The sequence below is a fragment of the Echiichthys vipera genome (genome assembly GCF_963691815.1).
Source record: "Echiichthys vipera genome assembly, chromosome: 21".
NCBI classification, from domain to species: Eukaryota; Metazoa; Chordata; class Actinopteri; order Perciformes; family Trachinidae; genus Echiichthys; species Echiichthys vipera.
This window is the reverse complement of record NC_139846.1, coordinates 5058872-5073142: the sequence shown is the minus strand read 5'-3', so window position 1 is coordinate 5073142 and position 14271 is coordinate 5058872. Positions and strand designations below refer to the sequence as shown.

Sequence of the window (14271 nt, the reverse complement as noted above, 5' to 3'; positions counted from 1 at the left end):
ACAGCGCTTTAATAGTGGGGACTTCATTAGAGACGGAGACGAGGGAATGAGACGGCTTTACCGCCCCGATTATCAGCTCACCACCACCTCCGCACTGAAGCAGCTTGAGTGGACGAGAGACACAGAGAGGAAGTAAGAGAGAGTGGGATGGAGAGAGAGAGAGAGAGAGAGAGAGAGAGAAAGAGAGAGAGAGAGAGTATCCAGCCTGGGAGGCCCCCACGTCCCCAATCCGCTCGAATGACCTTTCCACAGATCCGCTGTGTGCTCTCAGGGTAGCGTTGCAGCGGCTCTCGCCACTCCCCGCACATGCTTCCATTAGCATATGCTGCCTCTTTCTTTCTGTTCTGCCCCTCTCTCTATCTCCTGTTTCCAGCTCTAGTCCTTTTTTCAGGCACGGGATCTGGAGCATTGCTGGGTTCATCTTTCTGCTAAAGTAATGGCTTTTTGGCATTCAAACGTGGAACGTTCGGTAATGGCTCAACTCCAACATGACAGGGACCTTTACAGACAGAACTCCCATATTTGTGGTTATTTAGCACCTGGTGGGTGAGGTAAGCCAAGACCAGTAGTGAGTGAGGAAATCCTGATTACAAGTAATACACATTTAAAACTTGTTTCATCTTCATTTCTGCATCATTGATCAGATACATTTTACAATCACGCTACCTTAAGCATCGTTGATTCCCTCTGACAAGCGATGCTGTGATGTTTGTTGCATGTGACTAATCCTGTTCATGACATAAAATGTGCTCATAGAGAAGTCCTGACGGCTCGTTTAAAGACACATTTTCTGAATACCTGCTGTGTGCCTTTTTCTCTGGAATCAGTGTCTTAATACTTTCACAGTATTTATATAACACCTCGACCTGCTTTCTAATCAAAAAAGATTTAATTATCTCTCCCTGGTTATTTTGCCTTTGTGCAGTCTTTAATGCCCCCCACTTCATTGATGACAAATGCAGTCAAAAAGGTCCCCAGCAGCATGTAGTGGTGTAGTTAAGGACGGTCCAATACTATGACGAAAAGTGGAGACAACCTGATGACAGCCACGTTAATTTTCCTCATTAAACTGAGGCACATTGTTGTTTACTACTCCTGTCAAGAATATAAAAAAAAAACCTGAGGAACAATCTACTACAATATATTTTAAGCTTCCAGGGCTTAAAAAAGAAAAATTGATGCATGAAAACACAGCAGTCAGCAAATGCATGTGGAGTGGCAGCGTGAGGAAAAGAAAAATTGCCCAATCAGAGCGAAGTATGTAAGTTACAGTATGAGCTCAACTTCAGGCTCATGAGAGAGTAGAGAGAAGCTGCCACTCAGAATGTTTTCACAGGTGTAAATGTAAGCGCATTCAACTCAAACGTGTTGCATGTAAACATGTGTATTACAGGAATGCTACAGGTCCACTTGACATCACTTTTACAGAAAAAAAAAAAAAATGAGTTATTTAATTAAACCAGTATATTATACTGACTGGATAGTTCTGTCCATGTGTGATTGGGGCTTCCGTCTCTCACGTTCTGTTTTCACTTTTTCTTTCTGCCTGCCAATCATTTCCTTCCCTCTGCTTTTCCCCTCCCATCATGTTTCTCTCATGTTACACCCTGCTCTCATTTCTTTACATTCCCTACCTCTGACATGTCATCACTCTTGCCTAAGCTGTCGTGACGGAGCCGGTAGAAGCTCGAGTAGAGGTCCTGAACGCAAATGCGTCCAGAGGAGAGTGGGCAGGGAAGAAGACAACACAGCTTCTTCAGTCTCCTGAGTTAATATATGCTGCTGCTGTGTCCAAGGCTCCCCCTCTCTGTGGCATCGCCACCACCGCAATCAACACCAACTCCTGCCCTCGCTACACACATCATTAGCAGTGGTAGGAAATCCTTTCCACTGGTCTCTTACGACTCGTTTCTGCATCTGCTAATGATGTCCCAGTCCATCCATAAATTTGTCGTTGTCCGCTGCTTTGAGAAGTTTGACATGGCAGCAGGGTGCACAGGGATGAAAGAGCTCAGCGGACAGACGGCTAAAATGTAGCGGCAGGGGAGAGGGGACATGTGAAGAAGCAAACTAGTTCTGCCTAAATGCATTTCCTAATGATCACTCTCACTGTTTTCCTCCTGCACCTCCTCCTGACTGTTGTGATTGAGACCAGTTATCCGAGTTGAAAAGAAATCCACAGGTTTAAATTTAGACTGAGAGCGCAATAACTAAGTTGTGTACCGACTTCTGATAGGTGCCTGGCGTCTCTCCGAACACCTCAGAGACTGCAGCCCAGATGATCTAATACGCTGCTTTTGTTAATTATGCAGCAGCACAGTACAGTATTCCCCACAGCAGGCCCTGGTGCGTGTGTGGCATTACTATTCACGAGACACAGGCACCCAGCGGAAACCTGGGACCCGTGACGACGCATGTGAAAATGTCACGCAACTCGTTTTTTCCCATCCTTCTATTCCCTCATATTTCCATCTACTGTATCCATCTATCTCACCGCCTCTCCGACATACGCCGCTCTCATCCTCCTTGGTGCGTGACACAAGAGATTCTGAACCTCATCGTGTCCTGGGAGAGCACCAGTGAATAAGAATGATACAGAGTGGGTGGGGGGGAAAGATCTGTACTCGGATGGGTGGTCGAAATTTACGTGTGTTTGAGTGTTTGTGTGTGTGTGTGTGTGTGTGTGTGTGTGTGTGTGATATCTTACTGAGGGTCTCCAGCGTAGCTGAGCTGAGCAGGCCGTATCCCAAAATGAACGATGATGGGGAAGGTGATGACATCTGGGTTGAACTGCTCCCTGTCCAGTTGGTCGATACGCACTGAGCTCGGTTTCTAGAATGAAAGAAGTCAGTACAGTGAGTCATGTTACAGTATAAACACAGTCAACCAGCTACAAGGCAGCCATCGTTCAATCATCTGCACACCACTGTGTCAAATAACAAATAATCCACGCCACAAGGGTCTGTCACAGCACTATAATGAGATGAGGCCCACATTCTGCTTGAAGCGTGCGCACAACAATGATAAAGTGATGCGAGGTAACTTCTGCCGTCTTATCAGGGAGGAGATTGACAAGCAACATGTCCTTAGCCGACTCCCAAATCACAGTTAGCCTGTCAGGCATTTTGTGAGATCAGAGGAACGGCTGTAGCATAAGGCATGATGAGCTGTGCGGCAGATGGCTCGAGGCTCAGGCTCACCTTGACATTAGATGTGTTCGCTCGTCACGGCCTGAATACAAAACATTGATTTTGAGAGCAAGAGGTCACCAGCCATCTTTGATTTTGCCTTTTAAAAGAGACATAATCAAGTTTGATTGGCTTGATGGAAGGGCTCAATGATTGCCCTATTTACAACCCAGACACAAATACATTGTAAATGCTAATTTATATATACCAGGCCACTTTGCTTCCGCCGCTTCAATGCACCGTAGCCATTTGAAGGTTGATGACATTTATGCCCTCATTTGTCGTCCATGCTACTGTATGAAATAATCACTTGAGCTTGTTTGATTGGCATCAGACCCCTTGGTTAGAACTAGTACATGTGACCTTGAGATTTCCACAGAATGAGAGCATGTATGGACTGAGATGAAATGAGCACCAACTATTGTATGTTATCCTAATGCCATACCTCCAAGAATACTTTTTTTTTTACCAAACCTAAGGATTTCGTTGACTATCAGTTAGTGCAATAATGATTATTCGCTCTCTAGCAAATTAATCAGAAACTATTTTGTTAATCAGCTTTTACAATAATAACAAACCACTATTTATAAAAACCTGGGCGTGACAAGATAGATGGCCACTGCCCCAGACACAGTTCTAGGCTATATGACCTTTTTAATAGACCTTGTTTGACTGGCAGACCAATCTTTAACTTGAGTCTAGGGATGGAAGAATATCATACACCAACCTATCTGGAGACCCTGACAGTAACAATTCAGTACTGCCAGGAAGAGCAGTTGACTCCATAACTCACCCATGCCAAAGGTTACACAATCATATTCGCTCTTCATATGCAACCTTTTAGCTCGCAATGACATCTTCACCTTTACCCAAGACACAATTACTGTACATCCTTTAAAATATGGGCCAGACAAGAAGGTTAGCCAACTTCATCGTGACAGAGAAGCTTCGGCCCGAATAATGTTGATGGCAGCAAATGCCCTTGGGGATAATAGGTGAGGTTGCTCATGTCATAGGCTAACAGGGACAGCCTTATTCCTGCGGTATCCGGGTTGGGGGGGGGCAAACACCCTTGAAAAAGGAAACAAAGCTACCTCCTGAACTCACAGTGAAGCTGAGGCCTTACCATGCCCGGGTTGGTGACGATCATGCCCTTGCACTCCTCCGCATATTTCTGCCACTCCAGCTCCTCCCACTGCAGCATGTCAGCAATCTCCTCCTCAGGGACCAGGGGCTTGCTGCTGCGCAGCAGGTAGAGCAGCACCTGATGCATGGACAGCACCTCCTTTCCGCCATCTAAGATAATTTAAAAAACATAAATACACATCAGATATAAATGCATGTATGAGCAGAAGTATAATAACACCTCAAGAAAGTATGCAGCTCACGGTTAGTTAGAGAAAAAAGAAAAAGTTTTGTGGAACTGAATAAGATGCAACTTTTTTCCCCAACAAAGTTTCACTGAGCCTCCATACAATGCATTTCTTCGCTGTTCAAAAATCAAAAATCAAGGCTGATGTTGGAGAAATACAAACATCTTACCTCTGCCAACTCTGACTTTGAGAGCCAATACATACTGTGAAAATGTACCCATGCATCGCAATAACATTGTTCAGGAAACGCACAGGTAAACAGTAGCACTGAGGCAAGGTCGGGGCCATACATGAAGGAACATATTGATGCGCGTATAGAATACCATTCAAAACTATCACAAAATTGTGTGCAGTCAAAATAGAGCCAGGCGTAAGCGTGCAATCTGCCTGGTCAAATAGAGCCGGTTTAATAGACACTCATGCAAAATTTATTGACCTCCATTTACGAGTGTTCACATGGACAGACACACACAAATGTACTCCTCTCTCAGTCCTGGCAATGCATTAAGACAGTAACAAACGCACCCCCACACACTCTCACTCTAACTTCCAAACATCATCACGCTTTCGTTGAGACTCCCATGCTCCTTTCACTCTCTTTCTATTCACAGATCACATCAGAAACGATGCATCGGACAGTTTTTTTTGTTTTTATGCTTTTGTAAAAGAGGCATATAAGTGTTTGTAGCGGACTAAATTGGGAGAGCTGGGGAGATAAATTGTTTTTTGATGGAGAGAAGGTAGGTGGCACGGCTGTCATAACAAACACTGTGGCTATGTCATAGAGCACCAGCACCATCATGTGTATGAAAGATGAATAACATGTAGCTGCCAGACAGCAACTCAGGCACTGGAAGTCAACCTACGCAGAGAACATAACACGAATATTAACAGCAGCATATGCAGAAATATTTGGAAGGGACACTACTGGAGAGGAGACCCTTTTTCCTTTCGGTTTTTACTTGAGAAATGTGTCACCACTGACCAGCAGAGGGAAACTAACGGCAAAAGAGAGCAGTACAGTTCTTTGTGGGTGGTTGAAGAGGCTCACCGGGTAAGAATCGGACAAAGCGGGGCATGAAGTGGAACCGTTGGCATCCAGACGGCTCAAACTCAGGACCTGGAAGAAAGAGCAGAGTGTGTTCAAGTTTGCTTTTATGCAAGTTTAATATCACGAGAGTAAAGTTAGATAAACTGACATGATAATCACAATTATCTTACATCACAATTATGAATCATTTGAATGCACTTTCTTAATCTCAAGGCTTACAGTATATGTGATGGTGAATGATCACTTCTGTAAATACTCTATGATGATGATGATCCATGTGTGATGACTGTAGAGGCTACATTTAGAATATTAATCCAATGTTTGTGCGGAAAAACACTGAGGTTTCTCCTCATTTCAACTGCTTATTATGACTTACAGGTGTATAACATTTGAATATTGAATGTGATTCTGCTACAGACTAGGCCATAAACATAGTATAATAAAAATGTAACATTCGGCTTTTTAATTTATCAGATGATCTGACGACATTTCTACATTTCTAACTATTAAAAAATTTCTGCCTCTAATACTGCCTAAAATGCTGGATCGGATATAGGCCTGTAAGCAGGTCTATTTACCGATCATATCTCATAATTTAGCCCTGAAAATGTATTTTATAGTAGTTCAACGCCAATAAAACAGCAATTTTCCTGAAAATCAACAGGAGCAAAAGCAGCAGTTTCCACATCATAACATTCTGTTTAAAATACTCTTGCACATAAACATTATCATTTGGACATTAGTACAATCCTGAAGATAACTCAGCTCTTTCAGATCACAGTGTTATCTGTTTCTGGGGAGATCTGATCGACAGCATTGTAATTTATTTTCATCTAGGATAACAGGAGACTGTTGAAATAATTTTCCAGGACATGTGACGTTTCTCTCATTTTCCATGCTTTTTCAATGACTGGGAAATTGGTCAACTGTTTTCCAAGTTTTCCAGGATGCCGGGGAGCCCTGTTTGAGGTTCAGCTTATCAAACGGGTTAAGCGCCTGTTCAGTTTCACAAGAAACAGCCACAAGCAGCTACATGATAATTAAAAAGGTAAAGACAGCTTTTTATGTATTTAAATAACTACTTTGGCAATTTAGAAAATGCATGTCAATCAATACATTCCCGATCAAAACAAATGTTACTTTTGCTGCTTGTGCATCAGCCCGTTTCCAAGCCATAATCATTTGGAAAACGTGAAGCTGCCACCATTTTGCAATATGCATGTCTTTGAAAATCCCTTTTTGTGAAACTGGCCATTATTGTTGGCACCATACCTGTCAGGTTCCAGTCATACAGCTCAAGAATGTCCTGGAACAAGTAGGAGGCGAACAGCTCAAGGCCTCGGACACAGTAGTTCTGGACTCAGGAGAGAGACACAGACAGTGTTATGTGAGCGCACACATAAAAAAAGCATAGAGTACCTTCATGTAGATATGACTGATAAGTAAATCCAGTTCTTTAACTTTATCACATAAGCTTCTTAATCGATGTAATCAACCTCTGCAGGAGAATCTCTCTTCCCTCTTCTACGAGGATTAGCACCGTGGCTCACCCATGCACTGAGGTGTGAGGGTTACATGTGGCTCAGCTGTGCTCAGACGCACGCCATTTGAGATAAAAACAAAAAGGGGTGAGAAAGGGGAGAGAAAAGAACTGCGAGAAAAAGTGGGGTTTTACTGACCTCCGGTGTCATCTCCTCTATGAAGTGAATGGTGTAATCTATGTTGAAGCGGATCACACGGCACAATGGGATCTGTGATGATGAAAGGAACAGAGGACGAGGAAGAAGAAAGGACGGGCCGGCTCATTACCATGGCGTTAGGCAGAGGTTACAGCTTTTCAAGGAAACTCATTAAAACCTCATCTCTGCTGTCTAGCTCAAACCAAAAATGGCGCGTAAAGAAAAAGTACGTATGCTCAAGATACCACACTGTAACTCGCTGCAATGTGTGTAAACATGCACAAACTTTGGTCAGTTTAACCACACTCCAGGAAATCACACACAAGCGTGCACCTCACTCTTGAAAATGAAGTAACTCAAATCTCACTAAATAGATAAGCCTGCTCCTCTGTGTTTAATCTCCCCAGTTACACGCTCTTTGTTGTCTGAGCGTGGGGGTCCATTTTAAGAGATTAACCTGGGAGCCACATTCATTCTTACCCATCCCAGCAGCTAACTAGCAGGGGGCTAATATTGCCACGCTCCGAGGTTTCCTAATCCCCCACACTGCCACGAAGCGTTTACCCCAGCTTTTAACAAGGGCTTCTTAAATTATCCAGTTCAAATCATGCCTAATCCTCAAGGCTCTTTTCAAACTAGACGGATATTGACCAAGTACTTTATTATTCAAACATTCAGGTGAAATACACACACGCACACTGGCGGACACAAGCACAACTGAAATATTCACACTTAGAACACATTTTCAAGAATGGGGTTTGGTGGTCTCCTATTGATTTATCCCTCCCTTTAAACTTTATCCCTAGAATAAAAGTCAGGCACTCAGCTAAAATGGCTACAGGAAGAGAGGGTCCTTTTAAGTCCTGACCTCTCTAATGTCAAGCCTTCAAAAGTGAGGGAGAGAGGACTCTGTGACAAGGTCAGCACAGCTAGAGAGGAGCAACAAAGAAGCCGACCTGAAGCAAAAGCTGATTTGAAGTTGTGGGGTTTTTTTTTTAAGAGAGATTTATTTGCTCAAAACGCTAAATGTGACGTCTTAACAGACATACAGGAGGAGGAGGATGGGATCATGTGTGGCCGCCGCAGAGCTGTTGAGTACTGTGTGGAGAGAGACGTAATTAAACCATCGTGGACCTGGCTGCTGCTGTTCACGGGTTCATGACGGCAGCCTCACACATCACAAAGAACAGAGAACAGAATTCACAGCAGGCTAGGTGGGATACCAGCACTGGGCTATACAGCTGAAACTAATAATAATGTAGACCCCCCCCCATTTCCTATCAATCTCCAGCTGCACTATAATAAAGGCAAAATAGCTAAAAAAAAATAAAATAAAAAGCTTCACAGTGACTATGACCTTTGACCTTCTAATCATCTGATCCTTGGGTACAAATGGACAAGTGTATTTAATTCGAAGACCTTCCCGCAAGAAAATTAAGTGAGAACTGCCCCCAAAACACAGGGAACACAGGAACTGCAAATTTCAAGGAAATCAAGATAAGAAACAGGCCTAACAGGGAGAAAATGGTTGTACAGTGAGTGAAACACATGCTGTCACACGTTCACAGCTTATCATCACCTGCACCGTTAACAAGTAGACTAACAAAGCAGACTTACATTGGTGAGAGGTGTGTGGGAGAAAAGAGAGAAGCCTTCGAACAGGTACTCGTGATCATCGTACTCGATCACCGTCGGCCTGTCAGTCTGAAACAGAAAACAGCAGGACCCGTTACACACAGCAGCTTTGGTGCAGTGAATATATATACAAATACATAAAGTATATATACAGTGATTAGTGTGTCCGTATTTTATTTGCACAGATAATACACATTTTATTGTATGATATTGACAAGAAAGACAGAGTCATACCAGGAAGTTGGTAGGAGGAGACACAGTGATCCTGTAGTGGAACAGTTTTCCTGCGTTGTTGTTCATCAGACGACACTCTTTCACAGGCTGGAAAAGACACACAAACTCCATAATGACACCATTTCTAATGTACTAAGTTTGTCCAGCAGAGCGTTGTCAGCAACTGACTGATACTGAACACACAGTACTGATCTTTATTAAGTTATCTATTCTTTCTATTTTTGTTTATTCTTTATTTTCTCTGTGTTCATTTCTAGAACTGGTTGACAATGTAATGCATTGAATATCTACAGTATATCTACAGTATATCTAAATTAATGTTAAATAGTCTGCCTTCTGAGTGCCTTTGCAGAGTCATATTTGCACAATTTAAACAGAAAAGGTCTATTTTGGTGGGGGGGGGGGGGGGGGGGGGGGGATAGGGGATTATTCCCAGATTTTTTCGGACTGCCAAATAATACAAGATTTTGGAAGTCTTAAAAAAATGTGGTACCTAAAGAGGAATACAACGCAGATCAGAAAATACATATTGAGAATACTTGAGTGTAACGATTGGTAAGAAAATGATAACGATGAACTGGAAGGAGCCTAAACCACCAACATTAACCCGATGGACCCAGAGACAACATTTGGGTAAATTCTAACTTGTTTTGCTTTATTTTGTGGATAGCTTAGTATGTATGGACATAAATTCTTCTTTGTATTTTACTCTACTTATATTCCTAAATTTTTTAATACATGTTTTATGGTCCAATGTCAGGGAATGTTCTATAATGTTTCTAAATAATGAAAAGGAAAAAGTTAAAAAAATATATAAATAGACAAAAAAGGTCTATTTTCATTTGGCTGCCATATCAGTAATTGGTGACATTTTTCCACTAAGAACCAACCAACCAACCAACCAGAATCAATCTGAAGAATCACATATCGGTCGGGCTCAATTAAGAGACGCAAACTCTGTAAGATGATTTTATCATGGATAGCGATAAAAACCCTAACAATAGGTAATACTGATGAATTTCCATCATTAGGATAATCGTTAATATCCTCACAGGTCACTTGACCGGCGAACTGTCTGCAGTAACCGACATTTCAAATCAACTTTTTTTATCTGACAGAAAATCCATCTCGTCATTTGATTAGGACTATTAAAAAGTGTTAGTTGCATTAAGATAATTTAAAGCCCTCTGCGATCACTGCAAATTCATTCTGCTGTGATTTTTTATGACTTTTTGATTTATGATGAGAAATAGAAATTTCATTGTCCATTATATTGTATGAAATTGAAATTTGCCTTCGGCATTTTGGCAACATTGAGAAAACAGTTAAAATACATGAAAAGAATTGGCATACATAAAATATCAAAATGAAATTCATAGAACACATTCTCGGCAGGAGCAAAGTTCGTGGGCTGTACAGGGAGGTTATTTTATTAAGTCTGTGTTAAGAATAGTAACAGCAGAGGGCACAAGTGTCTTCAGGGACCTGTAGACCACGGTCAGTCTTGCAAGATGGTTACTGTTAGGCATTAACCTTGAATGGTTAAGGTTAGGCATTCAAATCGCATGACTAAGGTTTGTATAGAAGATATGGGTATGAAATGTGCTCCATAAATACATTTGCGTTGCCTTGTATGTATATACACTTACTTGGTCACTGGTATAGATCAGCTCTCCTGTCAATTTCTTAAAGTAATGTACATGTAATATCATCACTTGGTTCTTCTGAGATGATAAAATCTCCCTTACTGTCCCTTTTACGCAATAGAAAATGGTCACTGTATGAAGAATTCATTTAAGTTGAGGAGAATAATGCCCTTGCCCCTCTCAAGGTTATGAAAGGGTGATTTATTCACTGCATGTCATACCTCCTCCCCCGGGTAGATGCTGTGGCGGATCCCTGTACGTCTGGCCTTGGCACTGCACTTACACAAGGGGCCATCATTCATCTGGACAGAGAGAAAATACGTAAATCAGATACAACAGCTTCACTGCAGAATGTTTTACATCTGTTTACTCCTGACCTTTATTTCTCCCCTGGAGTTTTGAGTTTGAAGTGGTTCTATGTGACACTATCTGGGTATATGAAGGTAAACTCTGACAAAAAGATTGTATTGACAGTTTTTTTGTTTTTTTTTACTGTTAAACCCAGTCCACCTCCCCCTGCAGCTGTATCCTCTCTTTTCTCAGCCCCTCCCTTCATACAGTGCTGTATGAAAGGACTACTGTACAAGTACTTGTCATCCATTTCAATCATCCCCAATCGTCATTGTGATCCCAATTCCAGCAACTCTATGAGAATTATCATCCCGTTTTCTTTATAAATCCCGTTTGAGATGACAGATTGTGATTCGAGGCTTGAGCTCGCTACAGAAACTTGAATTATCTGCAGCCGTGAGTCTTTGGCAATGGTAAAAAGTCGATCTTCCTTTTTCTTTTGTCTTTTTTCTGTCTTGCTTTGTAGTGAAGAGTTTTTCCTTCTTTTTTTCCAGTCCTTTCTGTAGTGATTTAGGCTTTCACTATGACGTGCACAAGGCATATCTGCATTTGCAGAACAGCCAATAGGAAGGCCCTCTTTTTGAAATGACCTGTGATTGAAGTCTCCTGTCACGGACTACATATTCTAAAGCCGGTAAATGTTAAATGGTAAATGGACTTATATATCGCACTTCTCCTGACTACTCAGGGCTCTTTCACAGTACTTGGCCAAAAAAAAAAAAAAAAAGGTTTGGTTCCTGTTGGTTGTGAGTTGAGGTCATGGGTAGGTAGGGAATTTATTTGATCTTTTTTTTTTATTTCATTTTTCCGGTGGCAGAGAGCGAAATTTAGGATAGGTATTTTATTTATTATTTTCCTTTACGGCAGCGATGGATACTCTTTACTCTTTTTTGTGTACTTTTTTTCTACTCCTAAAAGCCAGTTCTGGACCGTTGGCATCCAAGAGGACACTTTAGCACACGATTTAGCTCCTAGGGGGCACTGCTCGATCAACAACAAAAAGGTTTTCGCTTTTGTGGCTTTAGTGGGATCTCAGCCGCACACACACAGTGACACACACTGTAGTGAGATGCATTCCTCCTTATCTGGCCTGTTTAGTTAAAACAGCAGATGTATTTAGGTTTTGTAGTAAAATGAGGACGTCTCGTTTAAATCATTAATAATTTCATCTTCTTAGCCAGCTGCATTTTGTCCATCGTGGCACTTTCAAAGCGCGCTGGGCGTCCGACAAAAGTGCAGCTCCAAACAGCTGGCAGTTATATAAGGACATTCCAAGATGCAAGCTGGCATCTGTGTTGCCTAGCCGTCTGCCTAGCCTGTTTTGCTTGCTCAGTATATTATTTGCTACTAATCTTTATCTCTGTTTTTGTTGCCGGGATGTCTCTGCTATAATTGCTTATGACCACCAAGCCCTACTCAACATTCGAGCCTCTGGCCTTTTGGGTGGACAGTCAGTGAGCCTTCTACACTGTGGATCACAGGACCCTTCTGTGGATCAAAGGACCCTTCTGTGGATCGCAGGACCCTTCTGTGGATCACAGGACCTGTGGAGTCCCTCAAGGCTCTATTTTGGGCCCTATCCTGTTTTTACTGTACTTGCTGCCCCTGGGATCCATCTTAGCGAAACCCAACATTTCTTTCCACTGTTTGGCTACAGTACAAATCCATATCGCTTTAAAGTCGAGTAGTAAGGACTCATTGTAGCCATTGCTTGATCAATGCCAATTGCTAATCAGATGTAAAAACTTGGATGGACATAAATGTTTTCAACCTTAATGAAAACAAAACTGAGATTATTTTTGGACAAAATGTTCATGATTTTTCTGCTGGTTTTCTGGGCCCACTTACTCCTAACTCCCGCACTCATGTCAAGAACCTTGGAGTAACACTAGATAGTGCTTTTAAATCTGACAGGCAGGTTAGTTCTGTTATCAAAGGAGTGTCTTCCAGCTTCGACTCTTAGCAAGGATTAAGGCCCATCTTCCTCCCAAGGATGTAGAGACAGTGATCCATTCCTTTATTTCTTAACGGCTGGATTACTGTAACTCTCTGTATGTTGGTGTCAACAAGCCGTTGACAGCAAGCCGTCTCATGCAAAACGCAGCCACTCATCTACTGATTGATAAAAGAAAGCACCACCAAATTACACCAGTCTTGGCCACGCTACACTGGCTCCCTGTCCGCTAAAGGATTGATTGTAAACTTTTGTTATCTGTTTTTAAAGCTCATAATGGACTGGCACTACTGTACTTAACCAAACTTTTACATTGTCGCGCTCCAGCCAGAGCGCCGAGGTCAGCAGATCAAATGCTGCTGGAAGTCCCCAGGACCAGACAGAAAACCAGAGGGGACCGAGCCTTTGCAGCGGCTGCCCCTCGGCTCTGGAACAGCTTGCCCTGGCATATTAGATCAGCCCAGACCCTAGAGGTTTTTAAGTCCTTATTGAAGACCCACCTGCTCTCCATGGCTTTCAATTCAAGCTGAGCGTGACACCCGTCTACTCTATTTTATGTGTATTTTTTATTCTCATTGTTTTGTATTGTACTGTTCGACAGTTGGTCGTTTAAGGATACGCCGGAAATAAACATCTGGTGGTGTCAGTCCATCTCTCAGCTCGGTCCACTTTGCTGGCTACAGACACAAATGAACAAGTGCGGTGCTTGACTTCTTTAGACCATTTCCAAAATATTTCATACCCAATCTTACAATTTTGTTTGTCACGCTGTTGCATGGGCAAACAATGAAGACAATACATATGTCCATCTTTCTCCCGCGACCATATAACATTTAAAAGCGCTCCCGTATATCCAGTTGTCTGCACGCATTCATTCAAAAACAGTTGGACATAAAAAGAACTCTGAGGGGTGATGATATCTATAATGTAAAGAAGCAATCGAGCCGAGGCTTGGATCATTTCAAGTAGGGGTGAGTGATATGGCAAAAATATCGTATCACGATTCTTTTTTTACAGTAAAATCACGACTTATCATGTTTGTTTTACATTGTTATTTAACTATTACTGTTACTATACAGTGCAATCGAAGTATTTCCCTATGTAAAAATATAGCCCTAAATGTATATATGACATAATATATATATTTATAATATGTGTAT

The 14271-nt window shown here is 42.0% G+C and overlaps 1 protein-coding gene across 1 annotated transcript in view; it reads right to left on the bottom strand.

The window, feature by feature from the left end:
- The window catches only part of drosha (drosha ribonuclease III), a 106020-nt gene that overhangs the window by 78261 nt on the left and 13488 nt on the right, over window positions 1-14271 (bottom strand). The window contains exons 7-14 of the mRNA XM_083935828.1: window positions 11028-11108; window positions 9161-9247; window positions 8909-8995; window positions 7292-7363; window positions 6885-6966; window positions 5613-5681; window positions 4315-4484; window positions 2708-2832 (exon numbers count right to left, since the gene is read on the bottom strand). Of these exons, the coding sequence (XP_083791954.1) occupies window positions 2708-2832; window positions 4315-4484; window positions 5613-5681; window positions 6885-6966; window positions 7292-7363; window positions 8909-8995; window positions 9161-9247; window positions 11028-11108 (773 nt within the window). The remainder of the gene's footprint in view (window positions 1-2707; window positions 2833-4314; window positions 4485-5612; window positions 5682-6884; window positions 6967-7291; window positions 7364-8908; window positions 8996-9160; window positions 9248-11027; window positions 11109-14271) is intronic.